Raw genomic sequence first — 25,278 nt, forward strand, 5'->3', positions numbered from 1 at the left:
TTTTCTCTATCAAGACAAACAAGAGTTAATTAATTTGTCTATTTAATAATAAGAGCGATCAGGAACAACTTGGTAAATGTGATTTTGTTCTGGCTTTTATCTACTTATCTACTATCTGTATATAGAGAGAGAGAAAGAGAGATACCCACTCACTCTAAGGACCTGAGAGCCAGAAATAATTTCAAACAAAAACAGTATTTACTTGGAGCAGAGATCTTTGTCAAAACTCATTCCTCTCTTCTACCTTTTATGCCATGAAACTATTACATAAAGGTCTTCCTATTAAAGAACTCCAAAATCCACACATTATAGAAAACCCAAAACTAAAGCAAAAACAACTTTGCAATTTTAATTGGTCATGTCAGAGTAACAGCAGACATAAATCCTTGTTCATATGGCTTATTGTGTGAAATGTTCAAACTAAACTATTTTTTTCTCCCTTTCCTTTTACCCCATTTTCCTTTGCTCCTTTCTTTTCCTTTGTTTTCTTCTTTTTTGTTTTTAGTTTATCTATAACAGCCAACTGAGACAGTTGAGAAAAACAGGCATTAGCATTGACTATACAACCCATACATACTAGGCATTTCAAAATGATTTCTTCAGTAAGGAACAACACAAAACAAACTAAAAAGACATGGTACTAAGTGACCCATAAAAATAAGCAAAAACAACTGAGCAACTGGACATAATTTTAAGAGTGCACAATTTGAAGAGTGTTTGGGTTGGGAATAGAACAGAGTCTAGGTTTTGAAATTTCTTTTGTCCACTATGAAACCTTTCCAGTTATATATTTAGCTTCCTCTATTTTACATGCTATTGGGATTTATACTTCTAGTACAAAATTCTTGCAATTTTTTAACAGATACTTGTAAACTGCAAGGCCTATACATAGAAAAAAGCCAGGAGACAATTTTTTCTATGATGCGGGTTTAAAGACAAATGGCACATTTACCTGCAATTCCCAGATGTGAGGTGATAGCATACTTATATCATGCAGGACTATGTATTTCAACATGTTATGTATCAGATTTAGCATTCTGTATATATAGCAAAGAAAAATATTACAGCTCAGTGACTTTTTAAAGACTTAAAAAATTGAAAATTATCATTTCAAATGCTTAGGAGAACTATTCTAATAAATCAGTTTCTTCGAATGACCGAAAACAATGAGTGATAACTCCATATAAACTTTGAAAAAAGGAAGGTTTTATGCGGTTTCCTCTTCATACACTGCATGTTTTGTTGTTCACAATTCTTTTTGTCCAAGTGAATGTGCTGATCTTGGAACGAAGGATCATAAGAACATGATACATGATTTTTCAAAACACCAAGTATCATGCTAGATTCAGGAAATGTTTGCTTATAAGCAAGGTAATGGAATATAAAAACTGACATTTATTCCAGCATAGAACTAAGTTTGACATTCTAGGATTATCTTAATCTTTTCATATAGAAAAGAGCTCAGTTTTCTTAAACCTATTATATCAAAGAATGAGAAGACCAAAAAAGATGACACTTAACCAAACAAAAAGAAGTTAGAGAATACATCTTTAACACATATTTCTAATAACAAGCAAAATACTTTATGAAAATAATCTAAAAGAAATCTCTTACATTATTATAAACAAATGTAATTTTCCTTGAATTCATTTATACCAAAGATAAAACTGCTAAGGAAACATATATATGAAAAACAAAAAAAGTTTAAATCACATTAAAGTCTTACCTACTGGACGATTACACAGGTAATGCCGAAGACTGATATTGCCTAACTGATCTGGTGTCACTTGGTCCACTTGAAGACAGATTTCCATATCTTCCCCTCGGATGTCAATTTCCCCATTAACACCAGTAATTTTAAACACCACAACTGACATCTAATAATGATTGCATAAATAATATTAGCATACCAAGCAATTCAAACAAAATTTAAGAAATGACACAGGAAACTACTATAACCTCTAAAACAAAATTGTGACCTAATATAACAGAAAATATACTTTTGACCAAGAAAACATGGTTATACATTATAGTGACAAACTTCAGCTTCCTTTCTTCCTATTCAGTCAAAAGAGAATTTTTTAGGTCACAAAGATTAAATTATATGACATTTCTGTATGAAATTATTTTCACTGAAGGCTGAACATATTTTCTAAGTCATCTGTAAGAACATTTCACTAGGTGGGAAGGGCTTAAATCAGTAACATACTTCTTTTGTGGAAAGTTCCTCATAAGGACTGACTACTATCAACCATCAAACTTGTTTTCCAAAATGTATTTAAATGGAACAATAATAAAGGTCAAAAAATAAAAGATGGAAAAAGACAGAAATTCCCTCCTCAGAGTGCAAGAAAAACAGATTTAGAGAAGTGAAATTCAGAGAAAAACAATTCAATAAGAAGGAAGGAAGCAGCTTCAAGAGTGGAAAGAGCAAAGTGATATACTACTACTATGGCAATTCACTTTAGATATTAATGCCTTGAAATATGCCCATATTAAATATGAAATAAAGGTAAATCAGCCTTGTGGCTGGCATTTCTCTTCACAAAATCTCTCTGAAATGATTACCAGGTCTTGATTTTCTTGAGCACCCTCTGAATTTGTACTGATGGCATCTGGAGAGGTTTCACCAAAATTCTGTAGATTTGCACTAGCATTTGCATTCTCTGCAAGGCTCTGGTAATTTGTAGTCATGTTCTTCTTAATACCTAAAGTAATAAAGAAACTAACAAATTAAAATCAGTTTTACACATGATCCAAATATGTTACATTTATCTAATCAATATGGGGCATCCCTTCAACTCTTTCTCAAGCAAAGGCTTATTTGAAAGATAATAGGCGGGGGCGCTTGGGTGGCTCAGTGGGTTAAGGCCTCTGCCTTTGGCTCAGGTCATGATCCCAAGGTCTTGGGATGGAGCCCCGCATCAGGCTTTCTGCTCAGCAGGGATCCTGCTTCCTCCTTTCTCTCTGCCTGCTTCTCTGCCTACTTGTGATCTCCGTTGTCAAATAAATAAAATCTAAAAAAAAAAAAAAGATAATAGGTGGGGCACCTGGGTGGCTCCGTGGGTTAAGCCTCTGCCTGCGGCCAGGTCCTGATCTCAGGATCCTGGGACTGAGCCCCGAGTCGGGCTCTCTGATCAGCGGGGAACCTGCTTCTCCCTCTCTCTCTGCCTGTTGGGCTCCTTGCTCCTCCCTGCTTGTGTTCACTCACTCTCTGGCAAATAGATAAATAAAATATTTATTTTTTTTTATTAATTTTATTTTTTATAAACATATAATATATTTTTATCCCCAGGGGTACAGGTCTGTGAATCACCAGGTTTACACACTTCACAGCACTCACCATAGCACATACCCTCCCCAGTGTCCATAATCCCACCCCCCTCCCAACCCCCCTCCCCCATCAACCCTCAGTTTGTTTTGTGAGATTAAGAGTCACTTATGGTTTGTCTCCCTCCCAATCCCATCTTGTTTCATTTACTCTTCTCTTACCCCCTCGACCCCCCATGTTGCATCTCCTCTCCCTCATATCAGGGAGATCATATGATAGTTGTCTTTCTCCGATTGACTTATTTCGCTAAGCATGATACCCTCTAGTTCCATCCATGTCGTCGCAAATGGCAAGATAAATAAAATCTTTAAAAAAAAAATGATAGGCAAAGAAAAATTAAACTCTGATTAGCTAGCAAATATTAAGAAATAAGGTCCACAATAAAATGTTAGAGATACTAAAGCCCTAGACTTAGTATGAAAAGAAATCTAAAACACTGACCACTGCTTCCTCATTGCTGGCAGAGTGCTAGAGTAGCAGGTTCCTAGTCAGCCAGCTTTTGCCTCCATAGGCCATCCTATTTTGAACAGTCCCAGTTTAACCACTTCATTTCCCCTTTCAGTAGCCTACAATAACTTCTAATTATCATCTACATGAAGTTAAATGCCACTACTACCAATGTGATCATCCTCCATTCTTACCTACCTGCCTTAATTTCTCAGTGTGCTGTATCTCATTATTTCTCAAACTCTGTGGTCAAAGACAATCTTAAAAAAATTCTGTGCCCATCACAGACCAATACTTAAAAAAAAAAAAAAAACACCATAAAAATGAATTACTACAAAAAGTGCATTGGAAAAGTGCAAGTCTTAGCGAAATAAGCCAATCAGAGAAAGGCAACTATCATATGATCTCCCTGATATGAGGAAGTGGAGAGGCAACGTGGGGGGTCTGGAGGGTAGGAAAAGAATAAATGAAACAAGATGGGATCGGGAGGGAGACAAACCATAAGAGACTCTTAATCTCACAAAACAAACTGAGGGTGGCCGGGGGGAGGGGGGTAGGGAGAGGTGGTGGGGTTATGGACATTGGGGAGGGTATATGCTATGGTGAGTGCTGTAAAGTGTGTAAACCTGGCAATTCACAGACCTATACCCCTGGGGCTAATAATACATTATATATTTATAAAAAAATTAAAAAAATATTAAAATAAATAAATAAATAAAATAAAGTACAAGTCATGACATAGCCTCAGTTTTTAAATTATTATATAGTTAACCCTTGAACTGTGTGACTGCTAGGGGTGCTGACCTCCCATGCAGTCAAAAATCCACATATAACTTCTGACTCTCCAAAAACTTAATTACTAATAGCCTACTATTGACTGAAATCTTAATTATAAATTTATTATAAATTATAAACAGCCAATTAACCTATGTCACATGTTATATATATATTATACTGTATTCTTACAATTAAAAAAAGCTAGAGAAAAGAAACATTATTTAAAAAATCACAAGGAATATACATTTAGAGAACTGTGCTGAATTTTTTTTTTAATTTTTATTTATTTATTTGACAGAGATCACAAGCAGGGAGAGAGGCAGGTAGAGAGAGAAGGAGGGGAAGCAGGCTCTCTGCTGAGCAGAGAGCCCGATGTGGGGCTCGATCCCAGGACCCTGGGATCATGACCTCGGCCGAAGGCAGAGGCTTTAACCCACTGAGCCACCCAGGTGCCCCAGAACTGTGCTGAATTTATTGACAAAAAAAAAAAAAATCCACATATAGGTAGACCTGCGCAGTTCAAACACATGTTGTTCAAGGGTCAACCGCATTTATGACTACACATTCAGCTTCTAACTCAGTGCCTGGAAACACAGTTGGTGCTCAATAAATCATTTACTGAAAGAAAACAATGTTTAAAGCCAGGGAAAATACATATACATACAATTCCCATTTCACGGAGGGCTCTTAGAGGGTAAGAAGGCTTCCCTGATGAAACACTATATAAACTAAAGTGAAAAAGAGCATTCTAGGCACAGGTACAAAGACCCTGAGGTAGAAAAAAGTTTGTCATAGTGAAGAAACTGAAGAGTGAATTTAAAGGAGTAAAGTGTACTATAGTACACCTGAAGTATAACAAACACACGGGTGAACAGCAGAACCAGTTAAGCTGGGGCCGTATCACGCAAAGCATTGTCAGTAATGTTAAGGTTTTTAAACTAAATGCCTTAAAGCAGTGAGAAGTTATCAGAATTAAAATGGGGATGAATGTGATAGTATTTACATTTTTGTTTGTTTGTTTGTTTGTCTGTCTGAAGTAAGCTCTACACCCAACGTGGGGCTTGAACTCACGACTCGGAGATCCACAGTCACGTGGTTTAGACTGCGTTAGTCAGGCACTGTGATAATTACATTCTTAAGAGTTTGTGCCTACAGAACAAAGAATGAATTATAAGTTGACAAGAACAGAAATGGGAAGATAGTTAGGAGCCTATGGTGGGAAGGCAGTCCCACTACATGTTTGTTCATAAATATGTATATATATTAAAAAACATGTATACACATGCATATCTACACACACATGTGTTATGTGTACATATATAAACATACAAATATGTATACAAAAACACATAGAAAACCGTCTGTTAATATATATACAAAAAGTTGATAACAGTTATTTCTAGAGTGGGGAACAGTATCACGGGCAGAGTAGGGTGGTATTAAAGTGATACTTTCAATTTTTATTTCAGATATTTCCATAATAACGGATTTTTTTTTTTTTTTAAGATTTTATTTATTTATTTGACAGACAGAGATCACAAGTAGGCAGAGAGGCAGGCAGAGAGAGACGGGAAAGGAAGCAGGCTCCCTGCCAAGGGGAGAGCCCCATGCGGGGCTCGATCCCAGGACCCTGGGATCATGACCTGGGCCAAAGGCAGAGGCTTTAACCCACTGAGCCACCCAGGCACCCCATAACTGATTTCTTTATAATGAGAAAGTATTTACATATTTTTACATGTATTTCTTATAAACTAAAACAAAGAACACAAAAAAACAAGAGTCTTTTCCTAATGTAAATCAATTCCTCTGACATAAAGAAAATCATCAGGGATCAGGGAAATTATTAAAAGCTCATGGTATAGGGGTACTACAGTGGCTCAGGTAGTTAGATACCTGACTCTTCATTTTGGCTGGGGTCATGATCTCAGGGTCATGAGATCAAGCCTGCCTGGAGCCCCACGCTGGGCTGCATGCTGGGGCTAGAGCCTGCTTGGGATTCTCTGTTTCTGCTTCTCCTTTTCCTTTTGCCCCTCCTACTGCTCATGTGCACGCTCTCTCAATAAATAAATAAATAAAATCTTTAAAAAAGAAGTCATCGTACATTTTCAAGTCAATTTGATATAGACTTTAAAAATATTTTCAGGGGCGCCTGGCTGGCTCAGTGGGTTAAAGCCTCTGCCTTCAGCTCAGGTCATGATCCCAGGGTCCTGGGATCGAGCCCCGAATCAGGCTCTCTGCTCAGCAGGGAGCCTGCTTCCCTTCCTCTCTCTCTGCCTGCCTCTCTGCCTACCTGTGATCTCTGTCAATTAAATAAATAAAATATTTAAAAAAAAAAATATTTTCTGGGACGCCTGGGTGGCTCAGTTGGTTGGACGACTGCCTTCGGCTCAGGTCATGATCCTGGGAGTCCCGGGATCGAGTCCCGCATCGGGCTCCCAGCTCCATGGGGAGTCTGCTTCTCTCTCTGACCTTCTCCTCGCTCATGCTCTCTCTCACTGTCTCTCTCTCAAATAAATAAATAAAATCTTAAAAAAATAAAAAAAATAAAAAAAATATTTTCAAAGGAGTTTAAATGGTATTAGAAAATGATGAAAGTGATAAAAAGGCATGTTAAAAAATCATATATATATAGCATGACACCAAATACATACGTGTATGAATATATACACAGAGTCATAGAATAAATGATGGTATTTCCAATTGCGGTAACTTTGGGTTATCTTATTTTCCAAATTGTAGTTGTCTGTATATATTTTCCATGCTTTCTACATTGAGTGGTAGTCCCTTTTGTTATTTAATTTTTAGAAATAATAAGGAAACCACTGATGCTTTCTGAGAACAGTTAGGGATATTTTCTATAGGAATACTCTTTTTAAAGTATATTTTGATCATAAAGCAGAAATCTGCTAAGGTAGGATTTTAAACCATAAAGGAGACTGGGGAGCTAGGCGACAGAGCTATCTGTGAATCTAGAATAGAGTTCTATGACCCTTGTCAGTACCTCTTATACACATATGGTAATCATTTCCAAAGTCTGGGGATCTAGTATAACATACTGGTTGGTTAAAAGTTTAGGCTCTTGGGTCCATCTAGCTGATTTCAAAAACTGCCCCTATTTCTTCCTGACTGTATACTAATTTTTGTAAGTTTCAGTTTGTGAACCTATGAGCCTTTCCTTACCCTAAGCTGTTTTCAACATCATCAATAGCAGGCTTACTATCCTTCATTCACAAAGTAATTTGTATTTACCTATGGTCTCTTCTACTTCAGTATCTAGCAATTAATCTCTAGCTGTGGTCCATCCTTTCATTCCTGTTCACAAAGGCCCCAATGTCTTAGTGATGGGAATACACTTAATACTTTCTCAGTCATTCCTAGTGGTCTTTACTGGGGCATTAGTTGCCTCTGAGTAAAATGGAGGAATCATGTTGTTCCATCATTCATAATCGTGACAGAATACTTGTTATGGAGATGAGCAGATCCAGTCCAGAAAAATTCCAGTCACAGGATGAACATAATTGAGAATTCATCAAGCAAATTAAGCCCATCTGACCAAAATTTCACATAAAGGAGTCTCTATGACAAGAAGCTAATAGCATTCACGTGGTTTGCTTTATGCTCTAAATGACTATATACAAATAACTGCTGGATGTGGCCATAAAAAAGAAGCAACAGAACAACCATTAGAAAGTTAAGTACAGGGGCGCCTGGGTGGCTCAGTGGGTTAAGCCTCTGCCTTAGGCTCAGGTCATGATCCCAGGGTCCTGGGATCGAGCTCCGCATCGGGCTCTCTGCTTGGCTGGGAGCCTGCTTCCCTTCCTCTCTCTCTGCCTCTCTCTCTCTGCCCACCTGTGATCTCTGTCTGTTAAATAAAAATTTAAAAAAAAAAGGTGAGTAGAGAATTTATTATTAAAAAAATATATATATATATAAATAAAAAAGAAAGGTATAATACTCTTTGTAGTATATAGGTATGTATGTGTGTAAATAAAATAAGTTTTTTGGGGGTATAATTTATTATTGGATAGAATTAAAAATACTTAAACATCACTTCTAAGATTTGTATATTTATTATGAATTCTTAAACTTGTATTGCTTTACCTTTTTCCAAAAATATATGAGTATCACTTCCATCACTTTCCAACAACTGTTCTTCCAATATCATACTGTCAAGTGAAATGGTATCTAATGAAATCTGTGAGGAGCTTCTCTTCATGTTCTTATAAGAAACACAGAGCGGAGCCACGCTGGGTGGGATACGGTCCTTAGACTTTCCACTGTTAACAAAATTATTAGAAAAACATCACATAAAACCTATTTTTTAGGTGTTAACTCTAGCAATGCCTTATTTTATCATGAGGTTTTCTGTCCAAAAACAAAATATGTCTCCCACCACAAACATATGGATAGAAAACGAAAAATCCCCCAAATTCCAAAAGTATGTTGTTACCTTAAAGATGACTGAGATGTAAATGTTCTAACAGTGGGTGCTTCTTCTTGATTGATTTCTAGGTTCTGAGAGAGTGAAGCTGTTTCTGGAAGCAAATCTTCCGCTTTAAAGACTGACTCTATGGTTTCATGTCCTCCACTACTTAAACTGTTTGAAAGTATGTTTTGATTACCATCATTATCAAAGGAAAGCAAATTTGAATCTTCTCTGTGGCTTAAGACACCATTTGAACCTGTATAAGAGGAATCCTTTCTGTCACTTGTTTCTGATCCAATTTCTCCTGATCCACTTTTACAGATAATTCCACTACTTTCATCTTCACTTATCTTCCCTAAATTTTTATCTGATAAACAATCCGGAAAAGAAATACCTTTTTGCAGATTTGTATCACTAGCTGATTTAAAAAGCAAAGGATCCTTCAAAGGCACATGGCTCAGGTCAACACTCATAGATCTGTTGTCCGACATGTGATTAACAGTTACACTTCTAATTTGATTTACACCACTACTAACTTGTTTCCTTTTTGAAGACAAAAGTTCTCCATTTTCAGTAGGCAAACAGTCAGGAACTGTTGGGCTCACACTTTCAGCAACAGGAGACTTGAGAGTATTTCCTTGATCCACTGGATGTAGCAAAAGAGCCACTTCTGCACTTTTAAGTAAAATTCCAATACAAATGGATGCCTGACTAGCAGGAGTGCCCGTCACAGCTTCTACATCTTTCCTTAAGTTCTCCAAAAGCAGAATAAGGGACTCATGGAGGAAAAGCAAGAGCAGATACTGGTAGTGATTGATCTGCATACTGACATGTCTATGAATGTGAACCAGGACGTGAACATCTGCATCTGACGATGAAGAGGTAAATCTTAAAAATGTATCAGAAGGTTTCTGACTACCATTTGTCAAGGGCTCAGATTCTGTACTATAATACTCTTTCAAGAGCTTTTTCCGCTTCAGTCGGCCAGTCAGATCACTAGATTCACTCTGTGATGTATTTAGAGATACCTGATTACATGACTGTAGCTCTTTTTGTGACACTGCATACCTTGTTGGTTGGCAAATCCAGATGGAAAGAGGGAAAGAGTCTACAAAATTTACTGGCCGCCCTTTTCCACTCTTTGTCCCTTCATAATCAATCCAAAATTGAGAAAAGTACACAGCCCAAACATCTGTGGCAGCAGAAGTTTTAAGAGTGTGTTTATTCAACTTAGGAGTAATATTTCCTTTATAAACTTCATGCATTTTAGTATCTTGTTCATGGGCATGTCTCTGGAAGATTGGGTGCAAAAGATTAAAATTGTCATCAGATTTGGGGAAGCTGGTATTTGCTTTACTAAAAAAATCACAATCTTTAAAGTCTTGAAATAAAGCTTCTAGATCAGAATGTCGACAATTTGGACAATGCCTTGTATTTGTGGCAATCATTTCAGAACTCTGAATAGAAACTGCATGTGGTTGATCTTGATGACATTCAGATTTCATTTCAGAAGGAATGACAAACTGTAAGAGAAAAAACATTAACTTACAAATCCATATATATGTCTTGAAGATAAAATCATCACAAACATAATTTAGCTCAGGCCTTCTTTTGGGTGTTTCCCCTCAAAATACGACTTTCCTCCAGACATAAAGTATTAATTCTCCCGCCAGGTATTTTTATTAAAGCAAGTAAAAGGGACTTAACTGATTAACCACTAAGACAAAAAAAACAAACAAAAAAAAAAAACAAAACCTAAACCGCCCCCCCATAAATAATGAATAGTGAATATAACATACATGCATATTTGCATACAACATATCACAAAACCAAACAAAATTTTTTGTTGTTAAAACAAAAAAATGAAACTAAATTAAATAAGTATTACTAAAAGCTTACTATACACTAAGTATATAAGTGCTAAGTTTGGAAAAAGGAACTTTTTCTTAGGTTATTTTAAATCCAAGAGATTTGGAGGATGACTGGATGGGTAAATAGAATGACTGGACAGATGTCATTAGAATGACTTCTTTTGGGATGAAACTATTAAGAAAATAAACTTAAAAGGATAGGCCAAACTATTTGCTAAAATAATTTTTCAGAAATAATTAACCTCAGTCCTCAAAATATTCACATCAAAGAGTTCAAGGGGACTGATTTTAAAACTGTACAAACTGAGAGAGTATAAAGATCATTACATAACTTTCTCATAGTAAAACTGTAAATGTTAAAAATGTGTTTTTTATATTGAATACAGTAAGATCTTTGAAAAGATCTTTAAAACATTTCTGTGATGTATGAGTTTTATTCATAACCTCATTTTAAGAAGGAAATTAAAGGTATAGAAATATATCTTTAAGAGAAGAAATTAAAGGTATAGAAATATAGAGTACAAGCAACACAACTAGAAATTTCAGTTTCATCCATGTCCAAGTCTTATCCTCTTTACTACACTATACTAGCTCTTTTATTTAAAAAAAACTTCCCTCCTGTAGAATTGAGATATCCATGGGAATCAGATTATCAACTACTTGGCTGTAATACAAAGCAACTTTCTATTAACTTTGGATATCAGTAACAGAATAACTGTGAAAAAATTAAACACAGATCTAACTTACTAGTTTCATTATATTAATTACCACTTTTGAAAGAAAAATTTTATCCAGTCTGGTAAGAAGTAGGGAAAAAAAATCACTGATTTAAATTTTATTTCAGCTTACCTCCAAATGGATAAGCAGTGACAAAATAAAATAAAAGAAGAAAGAAGGGGGAAAACAGTCTCTTAAAGCTTTTTAAAATGAAAATCAAAATTAAAACTGAAATTTCAAAATCAAAATTAAGATTACAAGAAAGTCGATTTATATTTGAGCACCCATCTTAAATCCTGGAAATTCTAAAGCTATTAACTTCTCTAAAAACAGTTTTGTGGGGTGCGTGGGTGGCACAGTCCATTAAGCATCAAACTCTTTGTTTCAATTCAGGTCCTAACCTCAGGGTCGTGAGCTCAAGCCCCACGCTGGGCTCTGCACCCAGTGCAAAGTCAGCTTGAGACTCTCTCTGCCGCTGCCCTCACCTCTCTCTCAAGTAAATAAATAAATCTTTAATAAAAAAAAGAAAAGAAAAACGGTTTTGTTGTTACAGCCACTTGTTTATATGGTACCTTTAGCATTAAGCCATCAACTCGAATATCAACATGCTCATCAGATTTTGAACTGCCATTCAACTTGTATACAGCCATAAATTGATTAAGACTCTGTTTTAAATCCAACAGAAATTGATTTAACCACAGAATACTTCTTTCATCCACGGTAAACTGTAGTGCATTCAGTTGGCTATAAAGGTTGGCAGATGGAACTGTGGAGAAAAAAAATTTTTTTAAATTTTTACTGAACAGGTGGTCTAAATCTTCCCTGAGAGAAAACATTTTTAACAACATTTATTCTTTTTAAATTAAGTTAATAAGGTTTTGAAATTTTATTAAAAAAACTAAAGTGACAAGTAGATGATAGGAAACATTTTTAGATAGATAAAACAAGATTTTTCTATGTTTCACTAACTGAAAACATATTACTTAAACTATCTGTATGAATACGAAGTACTGTTTAGATCTCTTTTCCTAATGTTACAGTCACCAAGAAGCAAACTTCAAAAAACCTTACCTTCTTGATGAAGTATCACATCAAAGTTGTGGTCCTTAATTAGATAGTTCTGTAAGGACTTTTACTATATGCATATAATCCAAACCCTCTAAAATAAGAGAACCAATGACTAATACCTTATGAAAGTGGTAAACAAGGCAGATCTCCTTGAGAGGCCATGTACTTTTATTCTCCACTTAATCCTAACCCTAGAATAGTGCTTGGTGCAAAGTAAAAACTCAAGTAGCTAGTAAATAATAAAAAGAATATACTCTTTTTCATAGTCCCCCCCCCCCATATTAGAATGCTCAGGGGTTGGATAAATGTATTAGTGCTTACTTATATTAAATAAATATTCACAATTATAGTATACATCACTTCCTGAAATCCTTTTTTTATACCCTAAAAGTCATTATTATTTTCAGAGCATCTTTATATTTTAGAGTATTTCTTATTTATAAAAAAATCTTTTATTCTAAACATTCAGACCTACTTACATTTAGTAAAGCAAACAGCAAGCATATCTAGAACTTTTTGACAATAATGATCTAGGAAAATAAGCCCACGGTATAGGATATTACTAAAGAGACAACATTATAATTATGTCCTGAAGAGGACATTTTTGGCATTCCATTCATTCATTTATTCATTCATTCCTTCATTTTCTTTCAACAAAGATTCACTGAACACCAACTACATTTTGTGTATGATGCTAAGCACAAAGTAATGAAAATTCTGTAGGTTTTTTATTCAAGACAGACAGAGAGGCAGAAAAATTGCAATTCAAGTCTAACAGATACAGCCAATTGGGATGTGGAGGTGATTGTATTTGAAAATAGAAAGGCAGCAGGATGCTAAGGAGATCACATTGCACTCTAGAAGGTAGGAAGAAGCCCTCTCAAGTATAGACTGAAAGATGACATCTACAGAGAGGACTCGGGAGTAAATGTAGTCCCCAAGGCTACAGTAAAAAAGGAAAGAAGAACCTGGGCTCTGCAGATCTGGGACAGAGAAAGAAATCTACTGTACTAAGCAGTAGAAAAATCCACACAGTATCTAACAGGGGACTAGTGAAATAGGCTATTATACAGTTATTAGAAGTATGTAAAATAAACCTGTAGAAACCTGGAATATGCTCATATCATCAAGGGGAAAGGACAGGATAAAAATAAAATATATAAAAGAAACACATATATTAAGAACAGGACTAGGAACACGATACTTATCATTATGGTCTGAACTGTGTCCCCTCAAAATTGATATGCTAATAAAGTTCTAACTCAGGGTATCTCAGAATATGACTATATTTGGAGACAGAACTTTTAAAGAGGCAATCATAGTAAAAATGAGTTCACATGGGTGGGCCCAGTCCAGTATGATCAGCAGCATTAGGAAACACACTGAGGAAAGACCATGTGAAAAGACAGAAATCTATAAGCCAAGAAGAGGTCTTTGAAGAAATGACCTTGCTGACACTTGATCTAGAACTTCTAGCCTCAAGAATTATGAGGAAATACATTCTTTTGTTTAAATCACCCAACTGGGGCGCCTGGGTAGCTCAGTGGGTTAGGCCTCTGCCTTCGGCTCAGGTCATGTTCTCAGAGTCCTGGGATCGAGCCCCGCATTGGGCTGTCTGCTCAGCAGGGAGCCTGTTTCCCTTCTTTCTCTGCCTGCTTCTCTGCCTGCTTCTGATCTCTCTCTCTGTCAAATAAATAATAAAATAAAATCTTAAAAAAAAAAAAAATCCCCCAACCTATGGTACTTTGTTATGACAGCCTTAACAAATTCATACACTCATGTTTTAGCAGAAGTCATCTCTAAATTGTAGCCTTGGGAGCAATTTTTTATTTTTGGCATTAAAAATATATTACATTTACAATATTTAAAAAGTGATGTATTTTTAAAGTTGGGTAGCTTAACAAAGAGATGAAATATCAGGGCTGAAAATGGATCTTTGTACACGAGGAATGAACATACTCTATTTTTGTGTATGCTTGAATCTTTTGAATAATGAACAGTTAAATTAAACACAGTTAAATATAACCTAGCAATTCCACTCCTAAGAATCTATGGGGCTAATGGTTTAAATTGCTGAGAAAGAACTTTATATTTTGATCAGAAAAAATATATGTATTATAAAATAAGATTATATTCCTTTGGCACATGTTAATAAAACTGATCGAAATAAATAAGCCTAGATTAGAAATCAGAAATCCTTTAAACTAGTCTTAACTCTGAAGAATTACTAGTTCAGGGTTGTACTACTTAAAGAAAACAATTATTTGTGAGAGGTGAGGAGGGCTGGAAACCATGGGATTTTCCAGTTATAGACAAATGGCTGTAAATATCCTAGGAAGGCACTGTAATATAGTTGGGGAAGTGGGGGAAGACACACAATGAACTTTGATTTATGACCCATGCTTGAGTTTCAGCTGTGCTATCCTACTAAAGTGCTGAGCAAATGTCGTAACTTCCTTGTTTTAGTCAGGAAGGTAGAAAAGAGAAACAAATGAGAATACACAAAAGACTGCTGAAAAGCATGAAGATGGTAAAAATTAGATCCCAAAACTTTGGCACAAATGAGGATTAATGGTTATACAGTTAAACAAAAAGGTATCACATAAACAAAGGCAAATTTTAGTTTGCAGAATTCCTGGATGATCTGAGACAATAGTATAGAAATTTGCCATTCAAAGAATACAAACATATCATTATTTTAACTTTAGGACCCCCAAATAGCTTACAAATAAAAATTCACATAACTTAAGTTGTTTCTAACTAAAGACAAGGGCCAAAGGTTATCCAAAGTATATAGCTGTGCAAAAAAAAACAAACAAACAAACAAAAAAAAAAAACAGAAAAAAAAAACTTCTCTATAGCGAAAAGAATAACTCCATTGTTAATTTTTCAATGAAATATAGAGTTTCGGGTGCCTGGGTGGCTCAGTCAGTTAAGCATCTGTCTTCAGCTCAGATCGTGATCCCAGTAGGATCAAGTCCCCATCCGGCTCCCTGCTCAGTGGGGAGTCTGCTTCTCCCCGATGTTTGTGATCTCTCTCCTCCCTCTTCCCCTCTCTCTCTCAGATAAATACAATCTTGGGGGAGGAAAAAAAAAAAGAAATACAGAGTTTTATATAGCTGAAATTTAAATAGGATTTTACTAAAGGGAAAAAAATGACCTTATTCTGCAAATAACCTAACTTTGCTAAATTCTTTCATTTAACAGCTATTAAGTAAAGAAATGAGTCAAACCTCTGGGATAAAATGAAGCATGAGTTCTATGATTCCCAACATCAAGGATGCTATAACCTCATGCACCAGGTGGCTCAGTTGATTAAGTGTCTGCGTTCAGCTCAGGTCATGATCTTCTGGTCCTTCAAACCCTGCCTCGCCTCAGGCTCCTTTCTCAGTGGGGAGTCAACTTCTCTCCCTCTGCCCCATCCCCCCTGCTCATGAGATCCTTCACCCTCTCTCTCACTCTCTCAAATAAATAAAATATTGTTTAAGAAGATTTTTTAAAAAAGGATACTGTAAGCTAGTAAGAGAACAAAATATGAATAATCAGAATATGTAAAAAATGCTATACTATACAGGCGCCCAGGTGCCTCAGTCTATTAAGCCTCTACCTTCCACTTAGGTCATGATCTCAGGGTTCTGGGGTCAAGCCCTGTGTGGGGCTCCCTGCTCAGCAGGGAGTCTGCTGTTCCCCCAGTTGTGTTCTCTCTTTTTCACTCTCTCACCCACTCTAATAAAACCTTTAAAAAAAAATGCTATACTACAGTTATATACTAAGTACAAAGACAAGTAAAGAACAACGGACTTTCGTTTCTTTCTTCACACTTATAAAACTCAAAACCTTGGCGCCTGGGTGGCTCAGTGGGTTAAAGCCTCTGCCTTCAGCTCAGGTCATGGTCTCAGGGTCCAGGGATAGAGCCCTCCATCGGGCTCTCTGCTCAGCGGGGAACCTGCTTCCTCCTCTCTCCCTGCCTGCCTCTCTGACTACTTGTAATCTCTTTCTGTCAAATAAATAAATAAAATCTTAAAAAAAAAAAAAAACCAAAAACTCAAAACCTTAGGAAAAAAAAAACAACTTGCTAAGTAATGGACAAGTAATAAAAAAGCAGGAAACTCTCTTACTTGGAAAATCCTTTCCATCTGGATAGTAATATTCTGTGAATTCTATATAGACAGCTGACATTTCTTGTGGAAGATACAGGGATTTCTTATTGCAAGAAATCATACTTTTAGGGGAAGAACGACATTGTTCTGCTGTAGAGACCTGAAAAAAAAAACAATTAAACATACTGAAGTACACTGAGTAAAGCCCTTTCCAAACAATTTATGCCACATGAACATCACTTCAAACTCCTAAAACTACTTCAAATAATTTGTTAGTTTCCAATGCAAACTTTATTATATTTTTAACTTCACGTTAAACTATTTTTGGTAATACCAATCAGCTATTTGAAAAACTATAGCCTCTTTAAAGGCTTATCATATCAACTCTTTAAAATCATCCTTGCGAACTTATTTTGAGCCATAAAATATCAGAGTATTTCTGTAACAGAAGTAAGTAAATGGAATAGTCAGAACACAGATCCAGGTCCATAAGAACAGACTGCTTCCCTGGTGTGTATTTACATTAATACTTTATTATTAAAAATTTATTATGAAAAATAATGTAGCCATATACAGAGTTTCAAGCTGGAATAATAAAAAAAATTATGGAGATAGATAATGGTGATGATATGGTGATGGTTGTACAACTCTGTGAATAAATATGCCAGTGAATGTGACACTTAAAAATAGTGAAATGCGGGACGCCTGGGTGGCTCAGTTGGTTAAGCAGCTGCCTTCGGCTCAGGTCATGATCCCAGCGTCCTGGGATCGAGTCCCACATCGGGCTCCTTGTTTGGCGGGGAGCCTGCTTCTCCCTCTGCCTCTGCCTGCCATTCTGTCTGCCTGTGCTCGCTCGCTCTCCTCTCTCTCTGACAAATAAATAAAATCTTTAAAAAAAAAAAATAGTGAAATGCATCAAAACATTATGTTGCACACTTGAAACTAATGTGATGTCAATTATACCTCATTTTTAATTTAATTCAATTAGCCAACACATAGTACACCATTAATTTCATAGGCAGAGTTCAATAATCCATCAGTTGTGTATAACACTCAGTGCTCATCACATCACATGCCCTCCTTAATGCCCATCACCTAATAACCTATCCCCCCCATCCATTTCCCATCCAGCAATCCTCAGTTTGTTTCTTAGAGTTAAGTTTCTCATGGTTTGTCTCACTCTCTGATCGCTTCCCATTCGGTATTACCTCCTTTCCCCTATGATCCCCTGCTCTATTTCTTATATACTTCTTATTCCACATGCGAGTGAAAACATGTAATTGGCTTTTCCTGACTTATTTCCCTCAGCATAATACCCTCCAGTTCCATTAACCTCAATGTAATTGATAAATATTCATCCTTTCTGATGGCTGAGTAATATTCCACTATATATATACACCACCTCTTCTTTATCCTCTCATCTGTCGACAGACATCTCGGCTCTTTCAACCGTTTGGCTATTGTGGACACTGTTGCTATGAACATTGCCGTGCATGTGCCCCTTCGGATCACTACATTTGTATCTTTGTGGTAAATACCGAATAGTGCAATTGCTGGGACGTAGGGTAGCTCTCTTTTTAACTTCTTGAGGAACCTCTATACTGTTTTCCAGGGTGGCTATAGCAGCTTGCATTCCCACCAACAGTATTAAGAGGGTTCCCCTTTCTCCACATCCTTGCCAACATTTGTTGTTTTGTTGTTAATTTTAGCCATTCTGACTGGTGTAAGGTAGTATCTCATTGTGGTTTTGGTCTGTATTTCCCTGATGCTGAGTAATGTGGAGCATTTTTTCATGTGTCTCCTGGCCATCTGATGTCTTCTTTGGAGCAATGTCTATCTATGTCTTCTGCCCATTTCTTGACTAGATTATTTGCTCTTTGGGTGTTGAGTTTGATAAAAGTTTGTTGTGCGCACTGCTAACAAGGCCCAGTCCCTTGTTAAAATGTTTCACAACATCACTGGTCTCTACTCACTATTTGTTAGCAGCAACCCCTTCTGGCTGTGACAACCAAAACTGTTTTCAGAAATGGCCAAATAAATGTCCCCAGGGGGAAAAATCAGCCCCAGATGAAAACCACTGAGTAACATAAGAATAAATTTATATATCAGAATAAACCATGACAATTCACACATGACAACACATATCTGAAATCATTTATTTAAGAATGTTATACATTCTGTTGTTGGTCTCAAGGATTGTAATATTAGACCATGTTTTATGATAGCCTGAACAATATAAATGGGACAATATAAACTTAGCTATGAAGTTATATTCACAAAATAGCCAATACTTGAGAGTCCAATAAGACAAAAAAAAAAGTATTTTAGGGTGCCTGGGTGGCTCAGTGGGTTAAGCCTCTGCCTTCAGCTCAGGTCATGATCTCAGGGTCCTGGGATAGAGTCCTGCATCAGGCTCTCTGCTCAGCAGGGGCCTGCTTCTCCCCCATCTCTCTGCTTGCCTCTCTGCCTACTTGTGATCTCTCTCTATCAAATAAATAAATAACATCTTTAAAAAAAAAAAAATAAAAGAAAAAGACAAAAGTATTTTAGTTTCTTCCACTAAGAGCATTGTGTAATAAGGAATTTGGCCTTCAAAGAGAGCAATGCCCTTTATCCCTGCTTCTGGGAGATAATTCTAAGTTCAACTGATAGTTTGTGCTTACAGTGATTAAGAGTGGGGCTGGCCAGACCTGACAGTCTTAGTAGGCTTTAGAAGGTGGGGACTTTGGGTAACCTGGTATTAATCCATGTAGAGATTGAGTTCATCTACAAGGATAACACTTAATGCATATTGTTACATATCCATGCCAGGAAGCTATCATGTCCTGAGGACAAGAAGTTTCATATTTGGAACCCTCCTAGTCAATTCAGGTTCTCTTTCTATGGCTAAATCCAATTTATATCCTTTCCCTGTAATAAATGTAATTCTTAGTATAAATGTGTTTCTTAGTATAATTTATTTCAGTGAGTTCTTTGAGTTACTCTAATTCTTGAATCCACAGGTAGTTTAGGGGAGACTCCTGAACTTGCAGTTGCTGTCAGAAGTCTTGTGAGGATTTGGCAGTCTGGGGGACTATGCTCTTAACCTCACAGTTTGGTTAATTCTGTATAACCATTTAAACAAAAATTAATGAACTGACATTTTCTATCCTGTCTAGTTTAGCTATTTCATAAAACTGGTCAAGATGAGGGGTTTTTGTTTGTTTTTTTTTTTAATTAGGCTTCACACCCAGCATGGAGCCCAAAGCAAGGTTTGAACTCATGACCCTGGGATCAAGACATGAGCTGAGATCAAACCCAGGTGCCCCTGTTCAAGATACTTTTATTAAATAAAATGGTGACATGAGTTTGTAAGAGATGCTTGCAGAAGGTATTTATCAGAAGACCTAATTAAAACATAAGGCATACCTGATATATATTGAAATCTGCAAGTCTAACGACAACAGAGCTAGACATTAACTTAGCTTTGGACTGTTGAGATAACACTGAAGGTGTTCTGGAAGTCCCTTTCAGAGCTGAGTCTTTCTCTGTGGGAAATGAAAAAACCTTTCAATTTATTGCAAAATTATTTTTATAGCAGTCACTTTTTAATTATTAAAACAGCTACCAGAAATATACATGAACTCAATTTGTCCAACAATATATGTGAAAATACTTTATATATAAACTGATATAAGAATATAAGTTATTGCAATGATTCCTCTTTATTGTGTGTGATTATTCCTTAAACAATAGTCATACTTACATCACATTTAAGATATTCTTGTAAAATAACTTTTACCTGAAATTCTTGTTAAAAAAAGAGAACTATTAGCCATTTAACAGTCTCAAAGATTCCATCTGGATATTATTCTTATTGATCATATTAATTTTAAAAGTGCTTTGGTCCATAATCCTATGGTCTGAATAAGGTTCAGAACTTTTAGATATTAAGTATTAATTATTAAGTGTCAATTATTAGATATTAGTTATTAAATATTAATTTATCCACAGAAAATATCATACTATGATCACACACACACACAAACACACACACAGGCACAGACACTTAATACCAGGGGAATGCCATAATGTTGTTATAGGTAAAATACCTGTTTGTGTGTGCTGGGGAGAGGCATGTGTTGGGGATTTAGGAGGTGAACCTACATTATGATCCTTTACAGCCTGCTTAAGCATTTCAACGTTGCACTCAAATTCATGTAACAACTCGTTGGCCCATCCATTTTTTGTTTTGGTTGCATCACTAAAATACATCCAATGATTACAACTATCTCCTGTAAAATGAATGACAGGTATTTCACTAAAAAAATGCACAAAATTGATTTATTATAGCCCTGCTTCAAAGAAGATTTATTCATTTTCCAAGGGAGACTTTCTCAAGCCTTCAAGACCTTTTATAAGCCTACAAGAGCTTTTAATCTGCCTAGAACTTAGGAGCAAAACATTTAGAATACAGGAAAAGAATGTCAAAAGCAAATTGTCTAAAAGGTTTCTATCAAGACCCACCATTGGTAGAACAACATTCGAACTTTCAGTTACAAACAGTACTGCTGGTCAACCTTCACTGAATGCTCAACTACCTGGCATATCTCCACTACAAAGAACCCCAGAAAATGCTACCACAAAAAAAAGTCCTTTCATCAAAAATTTGTTATAAAATAGTGGCTAAAACCTATCCTTAAAATGATAAAATAAAGATTACGAAAACACTAAAGACCAATTAAATATTTCAAGATAGATATCAATCATAAAGATATAGATATATCTATACCTATATAGATTTTTTTGGAAGAAAAATAAAAGATCAGGATTATTAGGTTTCTCGGTAGCAAAAACTGAGAAAAGTAATCTGTACATAAAAGGGTTAAGAAAATAAAATCTTGGGGCGCCTGGGTGGCTCAGTGGGTTAAGCCGCTGCCTTCGGCTCAGGTCATGATCTCAGGGTCCTGGAATCAAGTCCCGCATTGGGCTCTCTGCTCAGCGGGGAGCCTGCTTCCCTCTCTCTGCCTGCCTCTCTGTCTACTTGTGATCTCTGTCTGTCAAATAAATAAATAAAATCTTGAAAAAAAAATAAAATCTTGATGCCTAAGAATTTTACCTCCCAAAATATGAGTTGTTTCTGTAGTAAAAAAATATTTTATGTATATGTAAGTAACTTACAAATTAGGAGAATAGAAGTACAACAAAGCCTTCCAATAAAAATCAAAACAAACATTAAAACCTTTACATTCTATCAGGTACAGATAGAGAAATAACAAAGAATATCACTTTCATAAAGTCCTGAAAAATACATTATACTTGCTTTTTCTTATTTTTGTGAATTAAAAAAAAAAAAAGCCACACATCACCAAATAGCAGATTGGTATAAGGTCAAATTACTTAATTTGGTCATAAATACATATACTTCTTGTTTTTATTATTTGGGAGAAAAAACCTATCAATATTCAACTATTCAAAAGCATATTATGTATTACTTCTCAGGCTTTTGGCTAAAATCAAGTAAAAAAAGTCTATTAATGAAACTTAGATAATACAGAAGAGTTTTTAAAAAAAAGTTCCAGAAATCTTCTTACAATGCAGCTGAAATTACTGTTATATTTTTACTATATATTCTTCCTTGATTTTTTTAATATGCTAATAATATACTAATTTTTAAATTCAAAACACATCAATAACTTACTTTTGCCACAATGAAAAAAATAAAATAGCATAAACTATGTCTTCCACATTCTGATTTTAAATTTTAAATCAATTATTTAGAATACTGACAAATGCTAACAATTATACTTTCTAATAATCTACACAAAACTCTACAAAATGCACAAATATTTTCCATGGCATTTGTATCTTCTTGTAAAAATATTACTGGGGAAAAAATAACAAATGTCTTCGTTTCTTTTTTCCTTAAAAAAATGAAGTTAGAGAGAGAGGGAAGATGGCAATAGAGTAGAACTCCAGCTCAACACAACCCAAGAATACAATTAGGTTACAATCAAATCATCCTAAGTACCCCAAAAATTGATCTCAAGACTGGCAGAATGCCACACTAAAGGAAGAGAAGAGGCCACACTGAAGGTAGGAAGTGTGGTGACATGGTTTGGGAGAGAAAGATCACTGTGGCTACTGTGTTGGGGAGGGAACCAAAGTCACAAAGAAGGGTGAGAGACAAACACACACAGGGGAGCACATGGGGAAAATGAATCCCCATAAGCAGCTGACTTGGAAGGCAAGAGGGGTCAAATTTTATGACTTCCAGCAACCAGAAACGCTTAAAGCCTGGAGTTCTGAAGGTCAGCATGCCTGGCTGTGGAAAAGCTCAGAGGAGACTGAAGCAGCTCTTGTAAAGAAGACAGGCAAACAACCCACAAACATACAGCATGGGAACAGCAGTCTGAAGAGCACCTGAAGCATGCACTAGGGGAGTTATTCACTCACCTTGGATTGTGTCCTAGAGAGAAAGCATTCATGGAGAGACCCCTCTGGCAACAAAGGAACAGGCTAGCACCACTTAGTGTTACTAACACCTCCCACGCCCCCCAGTTGAAGCACAGGGTAACCTTTGGGAATCAGCTTACTGTGGACATTCACTACCTAACTTGCTTACAACAAACCTTGCTCCACACACTCCAGTGAAACTGCCCCTCCTACTCACACATGCCTCAATCCCAGTGTAGCGGACCCCCTCCCTCAGAAGACCCGACCAAATCCCTGCTCACTCTGCATCACCCTAAATGGGAGTTTTGAAGAGCCTCTGTTCCAGCAGCCGTGGCAACAGGTCTCATTTCACAAGGAGACCAGAGAATACTTAGCTAAAATGCTCCATATTTAGGCCAGGGATAAAACACTGCCAACGAAAGGCAAAGAGAGCCTCTGCAGACAACTGGCCTGATGGATAAAGCAATAGGCAACAACAACAGAGCATTCCCAGAAGCACAAGGACCTGGTGAACAGGGAACACCAGAAAGCAGGGCACTCTAGGACCTCTTTTTCATAATGCCATTACCCTCAAGAGCAGAAGACACAGCTGATTTTCCTAACACAGAGAAATAGGCACAGAAACTTAGACAAAACGAGAAGAGAGAGAAATTTATCTCAAGTGAAAGAGTAGGACAAGGGCATAGCCTGAAAGCTAAGTGAAACAAATATAAGTTACATCTCTGATAGAGAATTTAAAGTCATAATTATAAGTAGATTTAAAGTAATTAAAGTTAATGATTATTCACTGGACATGAGAAGAGTGGAAGGCATGAGTAAGACCCTTAACACAGGGATAAGGAATGACATAGTAGAGATAAAAGGCTCAGTGAATGGAGAAACACACCTGGTGGAATAAGCAGCAGGACAGAAGAAGCAGAGGAACAAATTAGTGACCTAGAAGCAGATTAATGGAAAGTAATCAAGCTGAACAAAAGAGAGAAAAAAGAATTATCCAAAATGAGAACAGACTTAGGGAACTCAATGATTCCATCAAACATAATAACATCAAACATAGTTTATAGGAGTCACAGAAAAAGAAGAGAGAGAAAAGGGGCCAGAAAATTCATTTGAAGAAATAAAAGAGGCAACCCTCTTGGGTCCCCTCCCTCTTCGGGAGCTTTGTACTCTATCATATTCAATAAACATTACTATCACTCAATACACTCTGCTTTTGCTGCCCACCAAGAAAAGAAAGAAAACAAAACAAAACAAAAGAAAGGAAAAGAGAAAAGAAAAAAAGGAAAGAAATGAAAAAAGAAAAATAAAAAGACAAGGCTAAAAATTTCCCTAATGTGGCAAAGGAAACAGATATCCAGATCCAGAAACAGATATCCAGATCCAAGTGCACATGGAATATTCTCCAAAATAAATCTCAACAAATTCAAGAATGTTGAAGTCATACCATGAAACTTTTCTGACCATAACGCTATGAAACTAGAAGTCAACTACAAGAAAAAATCTGGAAAGATCACAAATACTTAGAAGTTAAATAACATGGTACTAAACAATGAATGAGTCAACCAGAAAATAAAAGAAATAAAAAAGTAAATGGAAACAAATGAAAATGAAGATACAAGGGTCCAAAACCTTTGGGATGCAGCTAAAGCAGTTCTAAGAGGGAAGTTTATAGCAAAATAGGTCTACCTCATGAAGCAAGAAAAATCTCAAATATACCACCTAACCATCAAAAGGATCTAGGAAAAGAAAAATGAACAAAATCCCAAACCAGTAGAAGGACATAATAAAGGTAAGAGCAGAAATAAATAATAAAGAAACTAAAAAAAAAACAACAACAATAGAACAGATCAATGAAACCAGAAGCTATTTCTTTGAGGGAAAAAAAAAAAAATCAATAAAATTGATAAATGTCTAGCCAGACTTAAAAAATGAAATTGGACTCAAATAAAATCACAAATTAGAGAGGAGAAGTACCAACCAAGACCACAGAAATACAATTATAAGAGAATATTATGAAACACTATATGCCAACAAATTAGACAACCTAGAAGAAATGCATAAATTTCTAGAAACATATAAACTACTAAAACTGAAACAGGAAAAGAA

The 25,278-nt window shown here is 36.1% G+C and overlaps 1 protein-coding gene across 1 annotated transcript in view; it reads right to left on the reverse strand.

Moving 5' to 3' along the window:
* BLTP3B (bridge-like lipid transfer protein family member 3B) overlaps positions 1 to 25,278 on the reverse strand; it is a 105,231-nt gene that overhangs the window by 24,702 nt on the left and 55,251 nt on the right. Inside the window, 8 exon segments of the mRNA XM_047740838.1 lie at positions 1,727 to 1,877; positions 2,569 to 2,708; positions 8,657 to 8,832; positions 9,006 to 10,504; positions 12,142 to 12,335; positions 16,756 to 16,897; positions 20,146 to 20,264; positions 20,829 to 21,011. Of these exon segments, the coding sequence (XP_047596794.1) occupies positions 1,727 to 1,877; positions 2,569 to 2,708; positions 8,657 to 8,832; positions 9,006 to 10,504; positions 12,142 to 12,335; positions 16,756 to 16,897; positions 20,146 to 20,264; positions 20,829 to 21,011 (2,604 nt within the window).

The sequence above is a fragment of the Lutra lutra genome, chromosome 8 (assembly GCF_902655055.1).
Source record: "Lutra lutra chromosome 8, mLutLut1.2, whole genome shotgun sequence".
NCBI classification, from domain to species: domain Eukaryota; kingdom Metazoa; phylum Chordata; class Mammalia; order Carnivora; family Mustelidae; genus Lutra; species Lutra lutra.